At 45.9% G+C, this 23,210-nt stretch overlaps 2 protein-coding genes across 7 annotated transcripts in view; both read left to right on the top strand.

The window, feature by feature from the left end:
• MAP4K5 (mitogen-activated protein kinase kinase kinase kinase 5) overlaps nucleotides 1–3,481 on the top strand; it is a 68,252-nt gene extending 64,771 nt beyond the window's left edge. For all 5 annotated transcript variants that reach the window (XM_080619030.1, XM_080619029.1, XM_080619032.1 and 2 more), the window contains one exon: nucleotides 176–3,481. In XM_080619030.1, coding sequence (XP_080475156.1) covers nucleotides 176–263 — 88 coding nt within the window. In that variant the 3' untranslated portion in view covers nucleotides 264–3,481. The remainder of the gene's footprint in view (nucleotides 1–175) is intronic.
• A 1,798-nt stretch (nucleotides 3,482–5,279) lies between these two features.
• CDKL1 (cyclin dependent kinase like 1) lies at nucleotides 5,280–22,437 on the top strand (the record flags this gene model as incomplete). Of its 2 annotated transcripts, XM_080619034.1 has the most annotated exons (9): nucleotides 5,280–5,447; nucleotides 11,121–11,242; nucleotides 13,560–13,632; nucleotides 15,738–15,828; nucleotides 16,592–16,792; nucleotides 19,971–20,053; nucleotides 20,590–20,646; nucleotides 21,274–21,429; nucleotides 22,330–22,437. In XM_080619034.1, 9 exons carry the CDS (start codon nucleotides 5,280–5,282, stop codon nucleotides 22,435–22,437), a joined length of 1,059 nt encoding a protein of 352 aa, XP_080475160.1. The 2 variants fall into 2 exon arrangements, with proteins under 2 accessions (XP_080475160.1, XP_080475161.1); XM_080619035.1 differs by lacking the exon at nucleotides 21,274–21,429.
• Between the last annotated feature and the right edge of the window lie 773 nt (nucleotides 22,438–23,210).

Below are 23,210 nucleotides of genomic sequence, written 5' to 3'. Positions count from 1 at the left end.
TGGAAAATGAGGTAACTGATTTAAAAAATAAAGTATCCACAATATTGAGGTGAACCTATATCCCTCCGATGTGCAGAAACCTGTGAGCAACAAGTTTATTCCTCCTCAGCAGTAACACCATGTGCTTTGTATTTTGCTGCTAACAGTTTTGGATTCTGTTTGTGTTTGCTTGCAGAGTGGTAGTGTTAGAAAGCAGGCCAACAGAAAATCCAACTGCACACAGCAATCTCTACATCTTGGCTGGACATGAAAATAGTTACTAAGCAACGGTAACCTAATGCAAAAAACAGAGTGAATTCGCCACACAAGGAATGAAGAAGCATTAGGAAACTCAATACAAACAGGACTGTGACTTTCTTTTCTTGACACTTAAATGATGTTGGTTTAGGGTGGAAATCAATACATTTTTGCAGCTGGGAACAGCTGGTTCTGTCTTTTTGCCACTGTGTGGTTGGTTATATTGAGTTTGCTTAATAAAAGCTACGAGATAGATAGCCCTTTACTCATTAGTTATAGGGAAACAGAGCCTTTAAAAAAGTGTTATGCAGTAAAGGTGCCATAAACTGTTAAATATTTTACTTCCCTTGGATTTTCCTTACGTTCTGTAGATACAGATACAGTGCTGGCTGTTTCCCTGTTTTATACTGAGTCTTATTCTTAATAAAACGGATTTGTGTAGGAAATGAAAGTATCTGCAAAGCTTTTTGGTTTTAAATCTGCCATTCAGTATGGCTTTGTATAATAGATTATTTAATCCTTATTTATTAATCTGCTGCTAGAATGGTGTAATGTATCTAACTCTTAGCAAAGGAAGGTTGCAGAGCAGCTTACAATTATTTTTTTTTTTTTTACAATTGTATAAAGATTTGATTTTTTTCTGTAGGGATGTAGTGCATTACTGAGGGGAATGTTACAATGTCGGTTGATCTTGTAAAAATGCATTTTTGTACAACAAAATATTTTGTATTGATTTTTTTGCCTGCAGAATTGCCATAAAAGGGATTTTCTTATTTACTAGCTGTAGGGTGTGTGTACACAAAATAGAATATTGATATCAGACATGTTGCTACTGGGTGGGTGTGTTCAGGATACATATGTGTGTGTGTGCATGTGTGTTAAGTTGACCGGCAGTGTGTATTTTTTATATATATATATTTATATATATATAAAAATGTACAAAATATATATGCTTTATTTTCATAAATTAGGGATAAGCCTTGTGACGTGAAAGGGAAACTGTACCTGGTTATCATCCTTAATGAATGAAAGTATCATGTATCAAACTGCCCATGACGTATAGTTTATTTATGCTATTCCAGAGGGGAGCCTATAGGGATAACTGAGCTTACGAGCTTCTTTTTTTGTACAGCATCCAAACATTGTCAGTCAGAGGGTCATTTGGAAATGGTTATTTCCCCAGCTGTGTAGTATAAATAAATATGATAAGAACCAGTATTCTGTATTCACGCTTTCCATCACTTTTTCCCTTTCCCTATCTTGTCACCTGCATTTTTCTTTCTCTCTTAATTTCTCCATTCAAGAGTCACATCGGTTCCTTTTGTCCTCCTCATTAATTACAATTCCTGAGGTACATTAAATAGAAATACAGACTGACTACAGGATAGCATCTGGTTTTACTACCTCACATTAACCTGCTAGCTTTGATGTAGGTAAACACGGTCCGTAGGCAGATACAGCAGCAGTTCATAAACATTTGAACTGAGGGGGTTTTAAATTAAATCTGACAACGTACTGCTGCCTGTTCAGTTTCTGTGATCTGCTGCCTTAGGAAAGACAGCTTAGAAGCTTCACACATTATTGTAATAAAGCAGTAAAGGTAAGTGTGTTACAGCGGCTTGGCCTGTCTGGGGCCTCTGCTGACACAGCAGAGCCAGAGCGGTTTGATCTTCCACTCGCAACCTGAGGAATGGGGTGCTGGGTTGTCTGCTGAGGCATCAGACTACGTGATTCATAATTTAACATTGACAGAATTAACTCAGTACACATGATGACTTAGTAATGTCTTTTTGTTACTAGGTACAGCTGGAGTTTTGTGTTGTTCTGAAGGTCTGGGAGGGGAAAAAAGACCTGCACACAATTTAGCATTTTATCCACTTAGCATTGTCATTCAAAACTAATTCTTGTTATTTACTTGATATTGAAATCAAGTCAAGCTTTTCAGTTCTTGAAACAGCAAGCAAAGTTTAATAAATAGTGAACGTAGAGATAAAAAATAGTCCACAAACAATGTATTAAAGATGTTTCAAGTGGTCAGGTGTTGTTGGATCAGCAGTATTAAAAGCAGGCCATGCAATTTTTGTGTTTTAAAGAACCTGAGTTCTTTAATACTGAAGTTACTTCTCCATAGGTAACAGTGATTGATGATTAACCCTCAAATGGTATAACTTCTAGTCTACAAAGACTTAAAAAAAAAAAAAAAAAAAAAAAGAGAGAAAGTGAAGCACCAGGTGTAGATGCAGAGCAAGCACTTTCACTTAATTTACCTCATTCACTGCAGAAGGTAATTTTGGCTTCATTTTTGAAAACACTTAAAGATGATCTCTAAAAGACTAGAAAAAACTGTAAATAAAATATGAATATTTATGGGGAATAACTGGAGTAAATAACTGTTAGGTCATGACATTGTCATGCAAAAATAATGAACTGAAAGTATTTTTCTTTGAATGACATGAATGGTGATTTGCTGAATCATAAAAAATGAATCTAGGAAAGTCCTTGTTTAAGCAAACCTCCTTTTTTAGCTGTTGAAATGTTTGTAATGGCATATTCTGAAATGCTATGTCTGATTTTTATAGACAGTGGCATTTTTGGCATGATCTGCAAGATACTGTTTCCCAGTGTAAAACTTCAATTCTTACTCTTAGAGGGGTATAGCACAACAGATTTGCATGTTCCAAAGCTGAACCGGCCAGTCTCAGTGACTCTGACTAGTGTAATTTGTATTTGTTAGACCGTTTTAAGTTAGTCTGGTATTGTCTGTATCTTTGTTTTTGTAACATTTCAACCAGGGTTGAAAAAGCCTAGTGTGTGGTTTTGGAGTTTATAAAGCAAAAGCTAGCTCAACCCCTCATCACTCTTTCGACAGCTATTAAAGTATTAATTATTTGATGCACAACGTTCATGTATTCAACTTGAAAGCCTTAAACAGGATCCCAGTGCTTTTTGAAGTGCAGACAGTATTTGAAGAGCAGCCTATAGATTAGTCTTTTCTCATTTCCTAACCAAATTCATTGTGACTGAAAAATATGACTGTAATTGTGATGACATCTCTTTAAAAGATGAAAGGTACAACGCATCAGTGAGCCAGTATATCTCGGAATGAAAAGGACAAGACTGGGAGACTTTCTGAAATGTACTTTTTACCTTGTTTAGCCATTAGATTGTAACTGAAACTCTAACTGCACTCATTCCAGTTTGTATAACTAGGCTTTGTTCTACATAAATTCCTGTTGCGGTTCATTTCAACCTATGCCAAATAAACTCGGCTTTATTTGATACCTAAATGCAGTGTGGTAGACTTGCTGGGAACAATACCTTATCAGACATATATCAAAAGAATTCAGCTGGGCTCAGGTTTTATGGCAGTGGGAAGGGTGTGATCTGGGGCTGAACACTCCTCCCAATCCTGCTGGGTGCTTGGGAGCCACGTGACATCGCCCACATACAGCAGGTTGACTGGAGGAAAGGAAGATCTATAGATAGTGCAGAAATGAGAAATCAGGTTAGCAGTGGCAAACCCTTTCCAGCTTTGTGCTACCCACTGCTCTGCTCCAGCACAGCCCTGCTGCCAGTTGCCTGGAGTCACGACAGAACCCCTTCTGAGTTGCTCAGCTTGAAAAGCAGAGGCTGGCTTGTGCCAGCACAAGCAAAACCGTGTGCCCAGTTCATTGAGCAGATGGCAAGGTGGCTGGTGGGCTCTAAAGGAGGGTTGCTTAGAAAATGAAAACATGAATGTGTGAGCATTTGATATTCCACCCTTGGGCACAGCTCGGTCTCAGCAGGATACAGAGCAGTTTGTACAAGCCTTGCTCTTGCATATTGGCGACCTGTGCATTTAAGACCTTAGGATCATATAGTTAGTTCCACCCTGCTGCCATAGGCAGGGACACCTTCCCCTAGACCAGGTTGCTCAAAGCCCCATCCAACCTGGCCTTGAACACTGCCAGGGATGAGGCAGCCACAACTTCTTTGGGCAAACCTGTGCCAGTGCCTCACCACCCTCACGGGGAAGAACTTCTTCCTTATATCTAACTTAAATCTTCCCTTTTTAGGTTTGAACCCGTTACCCCACTACACACCCTGATAAAGAGTCCCTTTCCAGTATCCTTGTAGGCTTCCTGCAGATACTGTAAGGCTGCTACGAGGTCTCCTCGCAACCTTCTTCAGGCTGAACAGCCCAAATTTTCTCTGCCTGTCTTTGTATGGGACGTCTGTGTCTGTAAAATCTACTACTGGAAGCAATGGCCACCAGAAAAGTTCCGTCAGGGTACATGGAAATGGCGAAGGAGGTAGGGTGCTGAACAGGTGCATGATGATAGGTAATGCCAAGGTAAGACATGGAAATGCTCACTGAAAGGGTCCAGCTCCTGGTGGTAAGCTCATGAGATGGCAGACACTTGAGGTGCGTGAACTGTACAGGGCAGAGATGGTCCAGGAAATGCAATGTCTTCCAGGCCCTACACCAACCGTGGAGCTGGAACGTCGCTGTGCCAGCGCTCCACACGATGCCTGTGCTTCCCAAATAGGCCACCCCTTACCCTGGGCGGCAGCCAGGCCTCGCTGGGGGAGCAGGTGCTGACCCTTGGAGGCAGCTACAGGAGAGTGCTGGTTCTGCCCACCTCGGGGAGGTGTTCCCTCTTCCCCCCAACCTCCAGGGAGATCAGTAAAAAAAAGCGGCCGCTGTGAAACAGCAGAGCGCTGGGGGGGGCGAAGGCAGAATGGAGCTGTGGGACACGAGGCCTGAGGAAGGCGCGGGACTCCTGTGTCCCCGAGAGCGGCCATGGGGTCCCCTCCCTGGGGTCCCCTTCCTGGTTTTGAGGTCCCCGGGGCGGTTCCTCCCCTGCTCCCCTCAGCGTCCCGGCGACAGACACCTCCCACAGAGCGTCGCCCGCGCCCCCCCGCCAGGGCCCGCCCCTGCCGTGGCGCTGGCGGAGGGCAGGCGGTGCAGCTGCCCGCGCCGCGGGGATAACGGCGGGCGCGGAGGTCGCTGCTGGGCCCGCTGAGGCGGGGGAGCTGCGGCGCCGCGCCGGCTCCGCACCATGGAGCGGTACGAGAAGCTGGGCAAGGTCGGGGAGGGCTCCTACGGCGTCGTCTTCAAGTGCCGCAACAAAGACACCGGCCAGATCGTGGCCATCAAGAAGTTCCTGGAGTCCGAGGAGGACCCAGTGATCAGGAAGATCGCCCTGCGGGAGATCCGCATGCTGAAGGTGGGCGGCGGGCGGGCACCCGGCCCCGCTGGCTCTCCGCGCACCTCTCGTCATCCGCCGCCGCGGGGACGGCTGGGGAGGGTGGGCTCCGCCGCGTACGGCACCGCTCCCGGTGTGGCGGCAGCGGGCTGTTCCCCGCCATTGCGGTCGGGGGGCCTGGGCGGGCCTGAGGAGCCTTGATGGAGCTGCTGGGGAGTGGGTGTGAGGGAGGAAGCTCGGGGCGTCGTGAGAAGGGCCATGAGAGCAGCCATGAAGAGATGGGGCGTCGTGAGGGGTGAAGCGAGGAGGCGGGATGTGGGGGAGCAGTATGTGAATTGCCCAAGTCTGTCCTTTTCTCTGGGAGAAAGCCATTGCCGGTGAGAGTCTGACCGTTTTGGCCAGGGACGGACATACCTCGGGACGGAGGTGATCCTCCGCAGCCCAGGTTGTCACACATCAAACAGGATAGGCGCAGGTGGGAGCTGGGACACTGCAGAGGACGAGTTGCCGGCCGACCTCTGCGCAGGTGCAGGAGCACCAGCAAAGTCATCACTCTTGACCCGGGCTCTGGCCCCCAGGCAGGCAGCCATGTCCTGACCGGTACAAGCACAGCTCTGCCCTCAGTGCGCTGTCGGCACCATGTGTAACAGAAGGCCAGCAGCAGTCCGCTCTGTTTCTGGGAGGTTCCCCCAGAGAGGGGGACTGTTGGAACTCTGGTAAAGTACGTGAACAAAAAGTGATCCTGGATAGCATGAGGTGGGAACAGCCACGGGGCGCAGCTCTCATTATAAACAGTTCCTTATAACACCGCCCCAGCTCCTCCTTATAACACCCTTCCTCAGGCCCTGGTTGTGGGGGATCCACAACGTCAGACCCTGACATGCAGGTGGTATCCAGCCATGTACTGAATGTCGGGCTGTGGAGGCTGAAAGTTTTTCACCTCACATGGAAGCAACCGTAGAACCTGCACCCGTGAACCATTGCAGCACCTTGTCTTGGCTAATCATTTCCTGACTTTTCTCTGAGGACTTATCCTCACATAGAAATGGGTTACTTATTCAGCCTCTGTTTATTTTTCTGGTAAAATAAAAGCATGAGAACATTTGCAGTAAGTTAGAGCCCAAGTCCATCAAGCATGCAGAAATGAGGAGAAACCTGGGAGAGGATGGGGTAAGATACACTTATTTCATACTCCTGTTTTTCAGGTGAAGTTTCTAGATCCAGAGGCTGTACCCATTGCTTCATGCTTAGCAGATGTTCACAGACTGTTTGGAGTTTGTTCCATCTCTTTTTGAGCTGGTGTATTCATTTGGTCTCCATGGTTTCCTGAGGCAGTGAGTGCCACAACTTTAGGAATGTGTTGTGAAAAAAAGTTTCTTTATATTTGTTATAAACTTGCTGATGGCCTATGGTACCCTCAGTTGTGTATTCCAAGAAGTGGAGAGTTGTTCCCTTTTCCTTTCTCCAGGGTACTCTACACCTCCATCATCCCTCCATCTTCAGCTTTCTCTTTTCCATGCGGAAGAGCCATAGCTTTAAAACACTGATTAAAGAACCATATTGACAGCATGTTGGTTTATTATACGTTCTGAAATAATGGCTTCCAGTAGGACTCCTTTTTACAAGAAAAGTGGCATTCAGATTAGACAATGCATGCTTGTAGGCAGTCAATGATTTAGGATTTTGGAGTTAACAAAACCTGACAGAAATCCACAGAGAAATATGTTCCATTTTATTTAGAATTTCTTTCCAAAATTCATAGTCCCTTGATCTCCAATTTCTGCACAACGTTCCCAGGCTTCACTGCCTGTTGGTATTTGCATAGTATCAGTTGACGCTGGTTGCACTCAGCGTTCCCTTCCATCGAGTTAGCTTCACTGGCTTCCTGGGAACCAAGTAGCTTTCAGATTTGCAATTAAGCATAAAATTTCAGCAGGTTACAATATTTCTTGTATTTCTTTTCCCAAAATCTCTTTGTGCTTGACTTTTATAGAGCATTTATATATAAATAAGTGGTGTAAAATGTTATTGCTAAAGGAGTATGACGGCCTGATTCTTTACTCACTGCAAAAAGAGGCAAAATAAGCCTGGGTAGCACCCTAGAAGAGCCGTCATCCAGGAAAAAAAGCATATTTATTTTTCAGTTAGATTTTGGGGAGAAACAGTCCATGTTTTTCTCCCATCTGAAGCAAACAGATGACAAGTAGCTTTATTAAACAAGGCTGGATATGCATTAAGATGTAAATTATATTAAAGATCAAAAAAGGAAAATAACTGCAGAAGTCACTTTTAATGCAGATGATAAGTGCATGTACCTTCAGGGTCCAAAGCTGACACTGCTGCCATGGCAGGATCAGTGTCGGGGCACTTTTGATTTTGACAAGTGCAGACCTGCTTGAGTAGCTTTTCAACTTTTCCTCTGTAAATAGTAACAGTTTGTTTGTTTGTTGAGGTATTTCTTGGCTTAGGCAACAAGTGTTTGTCAAGATGTAAAGAGACTGTGTTTCATCAGCAAAATTGTAAGGCCTTATACATTATTATTCTACATGGTAAACACCTTACAGATAAAGGGCTTTTGATGGCCAGGAGCCATGGGAGGTGGGGTGGGAGAGCATGATGGTATGCAGAGTCTTGAAGCACCCTGCGTGATCCTGATTCCATAGGAAAGGCCAGAAATACGTGAAAACAAGCAAGTCTGTGTGTTACCCCTCACTGCTGCTGTTTCTAGAAGAGTATTGTCTCCCCAGCCTTCACATGAAGGGTGACACTTTTTAGCTTTGACATTGCAAAGAAGATGAGAGAAAAATGTAATGCAAAGCTGTGTGCATATAGGAAGTAGAAAATAATCCCTATTATCCTAGCATGGGAGAATTTATAACTTTAGGGGAAAGCCCATGTCAGACATCTCGCCTTTTTGTGGAAGGTGACATGCGGTCTTGTCACCCAAGCAGGGGACAGGGAGGGGATGCTCATCCTAGTGCTGCCAGCAACCAGCCACTGGCAGCTTTGGTAGCCTTAGAAACTGCTCTCTGAAACACCACTCTGCCTGACTGGGACGTTGTTAGGGTAACAGTGGCTTTGCGTGCATTCATGCCTGCCTGCAGAAGAGATGCTGGCTCAGCCCAGTGAACCCAAGTGCCTGGAGAGCCCTTGTGCTTCCAAGTCCAGGCTTACTCTCTCCAGAAACTCTACTCCATGCACATGTCCCGATAGCCAGCACAGACATGCTCGCAGGCACAGCATGTTCTGAAGCCTGACCCATACAACCAGCCTGTAACTGCCAGAGGTTTTCCAGAGATATCAATCTGTTACTGTTGATTTACCTTTCTTCTTGCTGCACAATCAGTTGGGAATTACTTCATCCTCACCTCTCTCTGAAAGTGGAATGTAAGCACTGCAGAGGTTATCTCCTCTATCTCCCTCCTGCTGGCAGGCTTTGCTGTGCCCAGCAGTTTGTCCATGCTGGCAGGCAGATCTGCTGAGGGTAACAGAGGAATCAGGTGCCTGTTACCCAGCATAGTTGATGGAGGCCCAGCTTGCTCTCAGATATCTCTGATCAGTTATCACTGATCTGAGAACATAATATGCCAACACACTGAAGGCATGGAAAAGGAAGGCTCTTCATTATGCAGTGTATCAGGAGCTGCTGGTATGGGCATTCAGAGCCACAGCAGCATTCTGACTTCTGTGGTGGAGTCTGAACTGGTAGACTGGGCTTTCTCTAATGTGCACGTGGCAAGCAGGTACTTTGTTCTATGTGAATATGCGTAACAGGATAGGTAGCATGGCATGCACACAATTCCTGGGAGAATTGCTATCATTTCTGGAATTTTCAGCAGGCTTGCAGGCTGTTCTCTGTATTTGTTCATCTTTTCTAAGTGAATAAGGAAGTGGTGAGAATGGAGATACTGCTAGGTAGATATGAAGTTTGAGAAGTGTTACAAGCCTCCTCCCTTGTGGCTTAGCAGCCTTGCCGTAGGAACTGAGGGTGTGCAGAGAGGTCCATCCATTATGTGAGGTCAGGAGACATGGTCAGGACAGAGAAGGTTACACTGAAGGTCAGCCCCTGCTGACACTGTTGGGTACCTTGTGCTAGAGAGGAAAGGTACTCGGTGTAAAAATACTACGGAGGACTGAAGAAGTACTCAGAAGGTCTTGGCTGTAATCTAGATTTGATCCAGATGGGTGTGAAGGTCTTTGATCTTGGCAGATGGTTTACGCAGTGTGGACAGGATTGAAGGAACAAGCAACATGCGTAGTAAGAGATGCTGTTTAGACAGACCAGCTCCTTGCTGCTGGTTTGCAGGACTGGAATAGCCACCTGCACACTACCAGGGACCCTGTGTGTTGTTGGCATATGGGCTTAGTGTGGTTTGGGTTCAGTATGATGTCCCCCAGAGGCAGTGAGCTCCCTGTAAGGTCTCTCTTTTCAAGAGGCTTTTATAGTGACATGCTTGGATAAAATTACATTTTGCAAAGGGCCCCCCAGTGCCCATCGGAGCACTGAAATGGCCCCTGCCATGTCCCTCCTGTCGTGACAGACTGGCAATGAGGTATAGTGGGGTTTTCTACTGACCTGCTTTTTTACTCGAGCTCACTGGTTAACCTCAGGATTCAAGTTGTGGATTTCAGAGCTCCTTGGGGTTAACTGGGTGCTTCTCCAAACAGCTGCATTCCTCAGTTGGGACCCCTTACAGTTTTCTCTAGTCTTGACTCTCCTCTTCCTTCCACTTTGCAGGCTTTCCCAGATGGCTCACAGGCACATTAGAAGGTGGCATTAACGTAACTCCTAGGCAATGCCCTTTCCAGCCTTCTTGCTTAGAAACATGTTTGTTCTAAGCCTTGGTCAGGCAAAGCACTGGTGGATACAGGTCCCTGCAAGCAGAGGGGATGGTTCCATGAGTCATTAGAAAAGATACAGCATTCCTCAGCTGGGTCTGGCTTTTCTTTGTTTTCTTTTCCAAGCACTGTGTTGTGCCCCTTGATTCAAGCCCTCTCCCAGCACTCCCTCAAAATGTGGGTAAAAGAACAGGAAATGAGAAGCTTCAGTAATGTCCACCCTCACCTCTTGCAAGGTGTGTTTGAACAACCATGCTGTGCTCAGGCTTTGTGTGCAGGAAGAAGCCATCTCAGCTCCCCAGGAGAGGAAGCCTTGGTATGGGTACATGAAACAGATTAAAAGGGAGAGGAGGGAGCAGCAATAAAAATTCTAATTAACCAGTCCAGATTCTGACAATAAGCAGATGAAGCTGAGCCCACCTGCTTTACTTATACTTACCGGAGGAGCTCTTGGTTACTCCTAAACTTATGTTAGCCTGCTACAGGCTCTTACGTATGTGATTTCCCAAGCTGTTCTCCAGGGAGAGCTGCTCTTCATTGTGGTGCAGTCAGAAGCTGGATATGTAGAATGAAAGGCGCTGCTGGAATACCTGTGAGCATCATGATGAATTCTGTATCTATGAGCATCTTTTCTAAGAGGCACTGAAGCTAAGCTGACTTGTTACCCACAGTAATTCTTAAAATAACTACACCACAGGCTGAGATACAGCTGAGCTGATTCTTCATGTTGTCTTGTGCTTGTATAAAAGGTTTCAGCTTAAGAAATTGAGACCCTTGGGGGCAAAAGCACTGTCCCACCTCTTTACCCCACTCCCATGTGCAGTAACTAACCACTTCATCCACTGTGTGTTACAGCAACTGAAACACCCCAATCTGGTGAACCTGCTGGAAGTGTTCAGGAGGAAGCGCAGGCTGCATCTCGTCTTCGAATACTGTGATCACACAGTTCTCCATGAGCTGGACAAGCACCCCCAGGGGTGAGTGGCCTGTTTCTCACTGGGAACTTTGAACAAAGGATTAAGGGGTGTCTGTGGTGGTACTGCTCTGCAGAGTTTTCAGAGGAATTTCATTAAGTACAGGAGAGGTTTCCCAGCCTAGTGCCCGGGACTTGCTTTGTTCCTGTGGTATAGCAATGATGTCCAAAAGAATTGTGTATGAGCCTCTGTGTGCTGCTCACCAAGGAGACTGGAGCATTGACCTGAGCGTTTGGGTGCTCTTTGGCTGGCTTGGCAGCAGCTAACCCAAATGGCCTGGGAGCATCCTGTGTCTCACTGCAAAGAGGTTGGGGCTGCTGTGGGAGGTGAGCATTCCCACTGGTGTGTTGCACATCCCTGTGGGCTGTGGTCTTGGTGGGCACAGGGGCAGTGTCACTGAGCACCCAAATATACAGTCTGTAGCAATGTCACTGATGATCTGTATGACAGACCAGTGACTTCTAGTGATGCTGCAGTGGTAAGGAGTATGTGTTGGTGGCAGGAGTTATCAGAAGCTGTGCCTGCAGCTCTCTGCACAGCCTCAGTGGATGCTCTGGTCAGATACCCTGTTCTTTAACAGGTGCTTGCACACAGTGGGAGCTACTTGGGCAGAAGGAACATTCTCGAGGACAGGGTTTGTTCTTTTCACACATTATAAATGACACTCCCACTTAATACATTGTCCCTAATTATTCATAGTGACTTGGTGCTGTGGAAATGCTGAGCAGAAGTTCATAAATCATTTTACAGGCCTGGAGCTAAATGAATTGCCTGCAGGCGACTAACTGGGGGTTGAGTAAACAGAGCCTGTTATTCTCTTTCTTCCTTATGGGGAGCTCTAGAAGGAAAATGGAGCACGCTGATAGCAAATGTCTTTGTGAGCTGGTGAGCAACTTTCATCACAGTTTGAACCTGTTCATCTGGAATCTGAAGAGAGGGTGCATAACCCTCTGAAGAAAATACTTCGCATTTACTTTCTATTCATCAGAACAACTCCAGTGTGAATGAACATGTAACACGTGGTTGCATACTTTGCTTTTGATCTTTGCTATTGGCAGATGGTCAAGTGTTTTGTGGTCAGGATTAAGATAGGTGGGCATAGACCTCTTTGCATCATGTTCCCAGATCATTTGACCAACTTCATCCCCTTGTCAGGCTGTCAACACAGTACTCTCAGGGTGCTCTAGGATGTTTCTGCAAGGAAACTCCGGCATTGCAACAGCACTGTCAGAGCAAGACCTTCAGTGCTGTCAGCAGAAGGTACCTTAAAGAAAAAGCCAGAATTCATGCGTATTCTTTTGAATTTGTTTGTTTTGTTTTGTTTTCAATTTGTGATGTATCGGAAGCTTTTCAGCATTAAACACATGAAATAAAATGGTATTTGAGTTTGGAAGTGCCAAGATTGTCACTTCTTCCTTTCCTGAGGTTATTAAAGATGCTTACAGGCAGACAAGGAAGTTTAAGAACTGTTGCACAGTAATTTAAAGAGAGGAGAGGAGGCTGGATCTTTCACAGAGTTTTCTTTCTCTGAAGTGTTTGCCAGCTGCTGGAGGGAAGGAGAGGAAATGCAAACCAAAGCAGAGCTTTATATTCTTGTAGGAACACCCTTCCCTATGCCATTTTGGTCACCTCTCCGCTCTGGACTATCAGTGACATGACAGCATTTCAAGTCATGCATTTATACCCTGGATACTCCACCACTTCCAACTCTGATCAGCTGCAGAGGCAGAAATGCTGGTGTTTTGGGATTGCCAGGAAGCGTGGCTGCTTCACCTGCAGCCACAAGGCAGGATTTGACATGGACTTTAATGCATTGATGTGTGGTCATCAGCTGGCAGGCTTCATGCTGGCTGTGATTAAGTGGTACCAGACATGCTGGCATGCTCTTACCTGACATAAATCCTTGTATCTTGTTGCACTGACTGGATTTGGAAGTGGTATTGACATTCCTTTCGATGCTCCTGTGATGCTTGAGGGGCAGCCTCACATTAGAGCATTGCTTTGTGCAGGGATGCACCTCAGCCTCAGCTCTGAAACCTGGGAAGACGTACAAACAGGCTTCACCACCAGCAGCCCAGTGTGACAGGATCCCTGCACTGGAAGATCAACAAACTGAGGGTTCTTATGTGTTTCTTGTAACTTGCTTATAGCAAGAAAATGTGCCTAGTGTTTTTTCTCTAAGTTTTCTGACCTGATCCTGATGGTTTTGCTCACAGAATCCTGTACAGTGTTAGCACTCAAAAGGCTTCTTCTTCCTTTTTCCTGAAATAGTGAAGTTATTTTTAATGGCCAAAATAAAAATGTGCTTTTTTAAAAACAGGGTGCCGGAACATCTAGTGAAGAGCATAATCTGGCAGACCCTCCAAGCTGTGAACTTCTGCCATAAACACAATGTAAGTCCCCTAAACAGCACTACTGATTGCTGCAATGTGGCCTTGGAGGAATGGAGATTCTGTTGCCATTTTCCTGATAACAGGGTTTTCATGGGATGAAGTCAGATGAAAATTTGTTTTCAACAAGAAACGTATATCTGAAACACTGGCGTATACCCATAACAGCTGCATTCACTGTCACGCAGGTCCTTTGGGTTTGCTGTCAAGGAATGATTTGCACTAATGACTTTGGATAAGCTTCCAGGCTGAGCAGGAATATATCCCTTTGTGTTCCCTGTGCCACTGACATTTAGAAATCTGGCTTAACATCTCATCAGCTGAGACCTGAGCAAAGTCGTGCTGATTTCACACAAAGCTCTTCTATTGATAGTCGTAGGTATTGAATCATGACACCAGCTAAAAAAGTTACAAATATTAGATTCAATAAACCAGTTTTACAACCCATCTTCTGCTTTCTGGAGGGAGGTGAGTGTTCTATGAGTGACAGATACTTTGTAGAAAGCAGTTGGGATGCTTTAAGGAGCAGGGAAAGAAAGGAGACTTTTGTAGAAGCTCTGTAGACAAACTTAGTTGTAATTGTCTTTGGTTTTGTTTATTTGCCAATGTGTGAGATTTAAGAGTCGAGCAGGAGATCGGTCTGAAATGGGTGTTTTGTCTTTGCTGGGAGAATTATGTCCAGTTGAACCACAGGAACTTGGCTATAGGTCTGTCATGCTTCCAAGATTTGTTGTTTTGCTTCTTTTTTCTATTCTCCCACTCAGTCTGAAAGATTTAATGCAGATTTAAAGCAGAGGGAACAATGAGGTACTGCAGTCTGACCAGCTGTAGATTACAGGTAATGAAGTTTTATGCAGCTGCCCTTTGTGGAACTCCATGATACCAGTTTAACAAGCAGCATTTCAGTCCTCAGGAGGAGACACAGTAATCTACCAGCTTAGCTAGGAAAAGTCTGATGTGTTTGAGCTGAGGTGATGGTAGGGGAGGGACAACACAAGCTAGACCCTGGTGATTTCAGCAGAGAATACCTTTTGTAAATTGGCAGAAGAAATTAAGTTGTGAATGTTGCGAACCTTCAGCAAGCAAGGTCACCTCCCAGGAATCACAGAATTGCTGGTGTTGGAAGGAACCTCTGGAGATTATCTCATCCACACCTCCTTCTCAAGCTGGGCAGCCAGAGCAGGCCGCTCAGATTTTTCGAGTCAGGGTTCAAGTACATCCAAGGATGGGGGCTCCACAGACTCTCTGGACAACCTGGTTTTCTTTACTTCTTCCCATCAGGTATTTATGCACATTGATAAGATCCCCCCTGAGCCTCCTCTTCTCCATATTGAATGAATGATGTTCCCATCTCCCTCATCCTCTCCTTAAATACCAGATACCTCAATCCCTGAATCATTTTAGTGGCCCTTCACTGGAGTGACTCCAGTATGCCCACATCTTCCTCCTACTGAGGATCCCAAAGCTGGATGCAGAACTCTGGATGTGTCTCACCTGTGTTGAGTAGAAGGAATACCAGGCATGCTCTGGCATCTGCAAGGATAGATAAAGTCCCGTATGTAAAACGTAGCCTTCATCTCATCTGTAAGTTTTGCCAGCAAAATCATTTGCTTGTCTACTAGATTATCAGTAAATACAGTTCATGGACTTCGTCCAAGATCTTAAAGGACCTAAACGCCTCTCGTTAGGATCTTCTTACATATTGATAAACCCAAGTCCCTTCTTTAGGAGTGTGTTTCGCATAGCTGTTTCAAGTGAGTTGTATTTGCAGAGAGCCAGGTTAACAATAATCCTTGTTATGCAAACCTCGCTCCTCTTGCTAGCGGATTCCCAGCTGGTTCTGGCGAGCTGACTTGGTGTTGTCGAAGTGATACAGACCTATGCAGTTGGAGCTGGGAGCCTGCAGTGTCTCATCCCAGAGGTGGTGTATACACAGGGTAATTGTCCTGCTCAGCAGGATGTAGCTTTAGCTGCTGTTAAGAAATCCTTGCATTTTCTCTTTCAGCCTGGCACAACGTGCAAGAGCTGTGTGGCTGAATTAACAGGTTCTTTATCTGATGGCCAGGTTAAAGACTTGCTTCTAACCTTGGGGTTTTTTCCATTTCCAGTGCATCCACCGAGATGTAAAGCCAGAAAACATCTTGATAACAAAGCACTCAGTCATCAAACTTTGTGACTTTGGATTTGCTCGCATACTGAGTGAGTGCCATATGCTACTTATACAGGTTGTTGACACTTGAAAGCTCAAAGGGAGTGTAGGATCAGGCTTCCAAACATCACTAAAGACTCACTTGTCTTTGTCTGATGCATGTGTAAATCATCCTGTATAAAGGCTAGCATGTTTTCACAGAGAAGCTCTGCTAAAGGCCGGTAGAGATCCCCAAACCAGTTTAAAGGGAGCTAGCCCAGGCACCGAGATGCCAAGTGCCTCTGTAAACAAACTTGGCCTGAGCTCCCTGCTGGTGCAGCTGAACTGCTGGTGGTGCTGGCACTGGTAGGTGGAAGTTGGCCTTGGGCATCTTGGAGCTGCCCAGTCGTTGCTTATGCAATGCTGGAGACACAGCTGGAGTTCCCTGGCAGGAGGAGCCCCTCTGGCAGAAGGCACTGCCTCTGCAAACAATGGTCTCACATTTTCCACGGTAAATAAACCCCCTAATCTGGGGTTTTTTTAGCTCTTGTTCAGACAAATCACGTGGGTTTTGAGAACTGGCCACTGGCTGATGCAGGGCCCTGCTGTGGAGCTCTGGATATTTTCATTTGGAGAAAAATACGGTCTTGATTTTTGCCATATCTGAAGTGTTTCCAAAGTTGGGTTTTGCTAGTGGCCAGTGACTCATTCTGTTCCTGTAGCTAGTGCCTGCCTAGGAGGTGCCCCAACATGTGTAACAACTTATGGCTGCTCATCTTCATTGTTCTGATCCTATATTACTGTTTGTTTCTCTCCTTCCTGACCCCAACCTAGCTGGTCCGAGTGATTATTACACAGACTATGTGGCTACCAGGTGGTACCGCTCTCCGGAGTTACTTGTGGGAGACAACCAGTATGGGCCTCCGGTGGACGTGTGGGCAATAGGCTGCGTCTTCGCAGAGTTGCTGTCTGGGGTCCCCCTGTGGCCTGGCAAGTCTGACGTAGACCAGCTATACCTCATACGGAGAACCCTGGGTAAGTGTCCTCGTCAGAGCCCTGGCCATCCTGATGCCTTTGGCAGGCATAGAGCTTGCCTGGAGGACTGTCCTCTGTGGTGGAAATCGGGATTAGCCAGGAGGTGAATTTACCCAGTGGATCTCTCCCTTTTTATAGGAGCTGGGTTTTACTGGCATGACTTACATGTATACATCTTGTTAGGAGATTGTGTAGTTGGAGTGACAGATGCTGCTGCAGGTCCAGGGGACAAAGTTGGCATCTATGTGGGTGGTGACTGTTCTGCAGAAAAAGATCTGTGGCTTCAGCTTGTGTGAGCCAGCAGTGCCGGGCCGTAGCTAAAATGGACAGGGCTGTGTAAGCAGGATCATTGCCTGCTCAAGACCATCCTTATACTCTCTATAGTGGTGGTGGCCTCTGGAAAGCTGGCTCTGGAGCCTGGCAGTTCAAGAAAGATGTGAGATGTGTTGGGTGACTATCAGATGCCTCTCTTTCTTTTGGGGTAGTGCAGGGTGTGAGGTGCACAAGGCCAGCCCTGAACAGGAGGCATAGGAACAACCATCTCTGCTGCTGTCCTGCCCATCTTCAGCTGTCCCCATACAGGTAGAAAAATGGGGTGCCTGTATCAGAAAGGCCCAGGGATGTTTTGCATAAGGGTTAGAAAGATCCAGGTATTTTTCAAGGTTTGGTACCAAGCAAAGCGGTCCCTGCCTCTAGATAACAAATAGTTGGATTTAGTTTATCACAGTTTTGGAGGTCTCATAAACATTGCCAGTGCCTGTGGATAGCTGTGTTCTTGGAAAAGAGAGTGTGAACACTGAAATTTGTCTGTTCCCCTTGTTTGTCTTTATTCACCAAGGAATTTTAGGAGCTGCTCCGTATTTGGAACAGGGGTGAAATAAAAGAGCCATTATCTGTATAACACTTAAATTAATTTTGTCTCATTGATTCAGTTTGTGTGTAACATCTGATTTCTCAGGTGAAAAGGAACAACTCCTCACTTTTAGTTGAAATTTGTTGAAATGAACTGAAAATGGTAGGTTTTGCTGAGCAGTTTATAAAACTATAAAGGTGACTAATGGCTTTAAACAGCTCCTTAGCTGGAAAAACAGTTCAACGTTGATTGCTTCATCCTCCAGAATACATTTGTGCCAGTGTTAAGTAAGTTATCGTTTATTTTTAATGATAGGGTTTCAGCCAGAAGAAATTCCCTTTTGATCCAGGTGATGGACTGAGGCAGCGTTTACAGAGAAAAGCTCCTTGGCCAAAGCTGTGTAATTATGGTAGTTTGGCTGGTGTACTGCTCTTTTGTTACAGGTTTGATTTTAACATTTAGCTTGCTCTGAGCTGCTCTAAGCTTCAAGACATGAAGCTATGTTGGGAAAAAGCTACAGCTTGTTCCTGTTGGTGCTACATTTAATCTCTGTTCTATACAACATCCTCAGGAGTGTAGAGAAATAATTTCACCCAATATGAGTTAAATTTTAATGAAGCTAAAACACTTGTGGTTAGCCTGTCCCCTTCCAGCAGCCAGAGAAGCCACAACTGTTTATGCAGACAGGCTGCCTCTTGGGAACCCTTTGCCTTTGAAAATCCTGAAACACAGCATTGGCATGGAGAGCAGGCCAGCAGAGCTTGCCTCACTCTCTGAGAGACCACATAAACAATGCTGTTCCCGCTGCCAGGCGGCCACCTCCAAAACAAACAGTGGCTCCTGCCAGTTGCTCATCAGAGCCCAGGGTTGGTCCATCACGTCTGATGGAGCAGGGGAGGTAGCTGCTGGTCTGATCCTGCTTAATACTTTGGGAAGGATCCCTGGCTGAAGCTGGGTGATGTGCCATGGCTGGAGTTTCAGATCTTCATAGGTGTTTGCACAGCACCCTCTAGCTGTGATGGTGAAACATGTTCTCCTATTCACTGATAACACACATCTAGAGTTCAGTCAGCACAGAGCGGAGATACAGGAGCTGGCACAGAGCAGACGTGTTTATGCAACTTAGTGCCTTGCCCACCTCATTCCCTGGTGTTCTACCAAGGGGTCTTCTTGCTAGTGAAAATCCAAATTTGCAGTTACCAAGATGATGCAGTGATAGGATCAGGTGTTTGGCATGGGGAGATACATAGAAATATGTATTTTTTAGGCCCTCAGGTATAGTGGCCGCAGTTCATAAAAGCCACCCTGCCACACAACACAGAGCCTGGAAGATCATACAATCCTAGAATGGTTTGGGTTGGAAGGGACCTTAAAGCTCCTCTAGTTACAATCCTCCTGCCATGGGCAGGGACACCTTCCACTAGACCAGGTTGTTCAAAGCCCTGTCCAACCTGGCCTTGAACACTGCCAGGGATGGGGCAGCCACAGCTTCTCTAGGCAAACTGTGCCAGTGCCTCAGCACCCTCACAGTGAAAAACTTCTTCCTAATATCTAATCTAAATCTGCTTTCTGTCAGTTTAAAGCCATTCCCCCTTGTCCTGTCCCTACAGGCCCTTGTCAGAAGTACCTCTCCAGCTTCTTGTTGGCCCCTTTAGGTGCTGCTCTAAGGTCTCCCCAGACAGAGCCCTCTCTTCTCCAGGCTTAACAGCCCCAGCTCTCAGCCTGTCTCCAGAGCTCAGGTGCTCCAGCCCTCTGAACACCTTCATGACCTCCTCTGGACTCGCTCCAGCAGGTCCACGTACTTCTTAACCCTGGAGGCCCACAGCTGGATGCAGGACTGCAGGTGGGGTCTCACAAGAGTGGAGCAGAGGGGAAGCATCCCTTCCCTCAACTTGCTGGCCACACTGCTGGTGATGGAGCCCAGGACACAGTTGGCTTTCTGGGCTGCAAGCACACATTGCCAGATCATGTTGAGTTTCTCACCAGTGCACGGTAGCTGGGTACTGCTGCTGCAAAACCTCCTCCCCCCAGCTGAATTTCTTTGAGTTGTTCACAGCACAGGGTCTTGGGCAGCTGTGACCACGGGCAGCTGGAGCTGTGTGGCCCTGGCTTTCCTTCAGCACAGTCACACAGCTGTGGGATCACCAGTGTTAGAGGTGGACATTAGTTTTTGCAAAAGAATGTTTCATCAGCTCGCTTGATGGTACTCCATCTCTTCAGACATTCTCTCAGATGGTGTCAGCCTTGTCAGCTTGTTCAATGCAGGCTCTGTAGAACTAGCAAATTAATCCAACTTTGCTTTTTTACTTTCATTCTTGGTCAAAGGGGATCTTATTCCCAGGCACCAGCAAGTGTTCAGCACCAACCAGTTCTTCAGTGGGATAAGAATTCCAGACCCGGAAAGCATGGTAAGAGTCCAGACGCACTTCCCTTGAGCCTAAGCAATCTATGTGCAGTGCTAACCAGCAATCTATGTGTAGTGCTAAAGAGATTGCAGTGTTCAGACAGAGAAATATTCCTGCTTCTTTCTACCCAGAGTACACATGCTGTCTGCTTTGGAATCAGAGCTGGAAAAGCCTCGCTTGCTCAGTGTGACCAGTCCTTTGCTGCACAGCATTTTTTCCCTATCCAGAAGTTTTGCCCTCTACTTTGTCAATTGTACACCAGAGTATTTGGAGGTGGCTGAGCCCCGCTCATGACATTTTAACCAATATCCTGTGTAAAAGCAGTCAAAAATGCTTAATCTCTGCTCCTTCCCCTGGTTCTGGTGGCGCAGCAGCCAACCCACCCATCCTCAGTAATGCCAGCAGCATTCCTCTAAGTGCATGAGGCGAGAGACATGTTTTGTGAGGTACAGGTCACGTTGCTGTGGAAAGTTGGTTCTCTACCCTGATGAATTCAAAGCTTGCTAACCTGAGTACACTCAATGTTGTTTTCTCTCCAGGAGCCGTTAGAAATGAAATTCCCTCGTATTTCATACTCTGCTCTAGCTCTCATGAAGGTAAGAAAACTACTGCTTGTGTAGGAGCTTTGCACCAAGACTTAGCAAATGCAGCCTGGTTTTGCTTATCAGCTGGTAAATGGTTTGAGAGTCAGCTACTGAATTATCAGAAATTCATTTTAAAACAGAGCTGGAGGGGATTTGGAGAGGACTTTCAATCCACTCCTTTTTACCATGGAGGTGGAAAACATATTATTCCCTTAGTAAGGTGCAGTGAATGGAAACTGGGAGGACGGAGACATTAACAAGAAGGTGCAGCTGTGGACAGTCCTGGCTACGCTGCACACTGGCACAACAGGGCTAGTGCCATAGTGGAGTCCCCTGCTTAAGAAAGTCGTTCCGTTCAAATGAAGGTTGTGGGCTGAACTGTTTGTTGAAGTTTGCTACACCATCCAATTGCAACTGTCTCTCTAGCTGCAATTTCTACTACTGCCTTGTGGCAGTTGTTGGGTATTGGCTGCTTTGCATGCCTTGTGCTGACTCTGAAAAGCCACTCTTAGAATCTATTAATAAAAATATTAACAACTGTATCCGTGTGAATAGTCGTTGGCTTGGTGAGTAGCTGGAATTGTGCAGACCTGTTTAATGGGTGTTTCATGTGATCCATTACTTCATCTTTTTTCTAAGAGTTGCCTTCGTATGGACCCTGCAGAGAGGCAGACCTGTGAGCAGCTGCTGCAGCACCCCTACTTTGACAGCATTAGGGAAGGAGCGGATCTGGGCAAAGAACATGGAAAAACAGCTCGGAAACCAGGCCGGCTGACTCAAAAGCATGTGCCAGGGGTAACATTTTTGTAGTAGTATTTCATGTTCTGTACCTGAGGAGGGGCCTGGTTCTCTTTGTTGGGCTCGCAGGAGGTGGGCTCATGGGGGCAGTTAATGGTGAGAGCAAGCTCCTGCCTTGGACCCACCTTAATTTCAGCCTGAGGAGAAAACTAACGTCTTGGCTAAAGAGTAACTCAGTACAAACTGACTTCAGTGTGCAGCTCCACTGAGTCGCTGGGGTAAGCAGCACATCATGTGAAAGATCAGGTTTATCCAGGAATGTGCATTCCTGACAAAGAATAGCAGGAAAGCTGGACAGACTGGACAGGCTGGTGTGGCTGGTTTAATTTCGAGTTCTCTGGTATCTTTTTGGTGCTTTTGAATCCCGAGTTATGAAGGTGGCAAAAATGCCCAGTTCTGTTTGTAACAGCTGATGGGATGTGATCCCTTATGTGGTTCCAGACGTTACACAATGCACTGGGTGTTTCTGCCAAGCACATGTTTCCCAGTTCAGTCTTTCCAGACGCCAGCCCAAGTCTCCAGTCCAGCCTCTGGAGAAGAGACGTTCAGTTCTTTCTTCCTGCTAGCCACATTCCCCCTGACAGCAGGGAGTTTGGAGGTGTGGGATGGAGAACTGTTACAGCGTATAAATTCCTGGATCAAACTGACTGGCCTCTTCTATTTCTATGGCATGGGATATAACTAATATTTTTCCTGCCCTGGATGACTGGAAGAAAGAACTTTAATGAGCTGTTCTGGTTCCGGTCCAGTTGTAGAAGCCCAGCTCCACAGCTCCTCATTTGAAAAGCACAGGATTACAGGATGAATACAGTTATAGCTTATATTCCGTTTGAAAAAATGAAGTGCATGCTTTAGTCTCCTTTCAAACAAATATACACTATGTAACTTTTCTTTCAGTTACAGTACCTGCCTCAGTTAACCAGTAGTAACATACTACCAGCGTTGGACACCAAGAAGTACTGCTGCAAAATGAGAAAATCAAACTATCATTTCCCTAACATCTAATCGGATGGCAGATTAAAAACTATTCATTGATCAAAGTTCAGGTCATTTCACAATTTATAAAAGGAATAATGGTGGAAAACAAAATTACTGCTTGTTAGGACATCATACACAAAAGTGATCTGTGACATACTCTGGGTCAGTAACGGAAGCAATCCACACAGAGGACTCCAAGCTCCTGTTAGTCAGTGCTCTGTGTACCAAGGAAAATACATTTAATTTGCTTTAATTTGTGGTTGTGTACCGGTTTGTGGTTGTGTGCCAGTTCAGGATTACTGCAATCCAGTGCTTGCAGTGCAAGCTTAAAACCTTTTGCCTGTTCATCCCTGCATTTCAGACCTATCAGCAGAACTGCAGCCTTGCCAAAGCAATCAGAGTCCGGCTGTGTCAAAGCAGTAACACTGCTTTGGAGTCACTGATCCCACGAGGAACTGTAAATGCCTTGCTGGTGGGAGTAGAGGAGCGGATGGGTGGTGTGGGGGGGCCAAGCCTGGTGGGAGGCTGCCTGACCGGTTGAGTAAGTTCCAAACCTGCTGAAGTAGCAGGGGTCTAAAGAGGTGTCTGGTTTTCCTACCACATTTAAAGATCACGCAGTATTAAAGGTACTGGTAATGACTCATTCCTAGTGGAAGGCTCAGTAGGCACTGTTACCAGGAGAACATAGAAACAATACAACCTGTTGTTTATTTAGTCCGTGCAGAGCTTCTCCTGTGTGTTTCTTCCTTTCATTAGGAGCTCATTTTTATTTGCTGTTTCTATCAGTAGCAAAATCACTT

Source organism: Psittacula echo (genome assembly GCF_963264785.1).
Source record: "Psittacula echo genome assembly, chromosome: 5".
NCBI classification, from domain to species: Eukaryota; Metazoa; Chordata; class Aves; order Psittaciformes; family Psittacidae; genus Psittacula; species Psittacula echo.
Note: the sequence above shows the minus strand (reverse complement) of the source record. Positions and strands in the feature narration are given on the sequence as shown.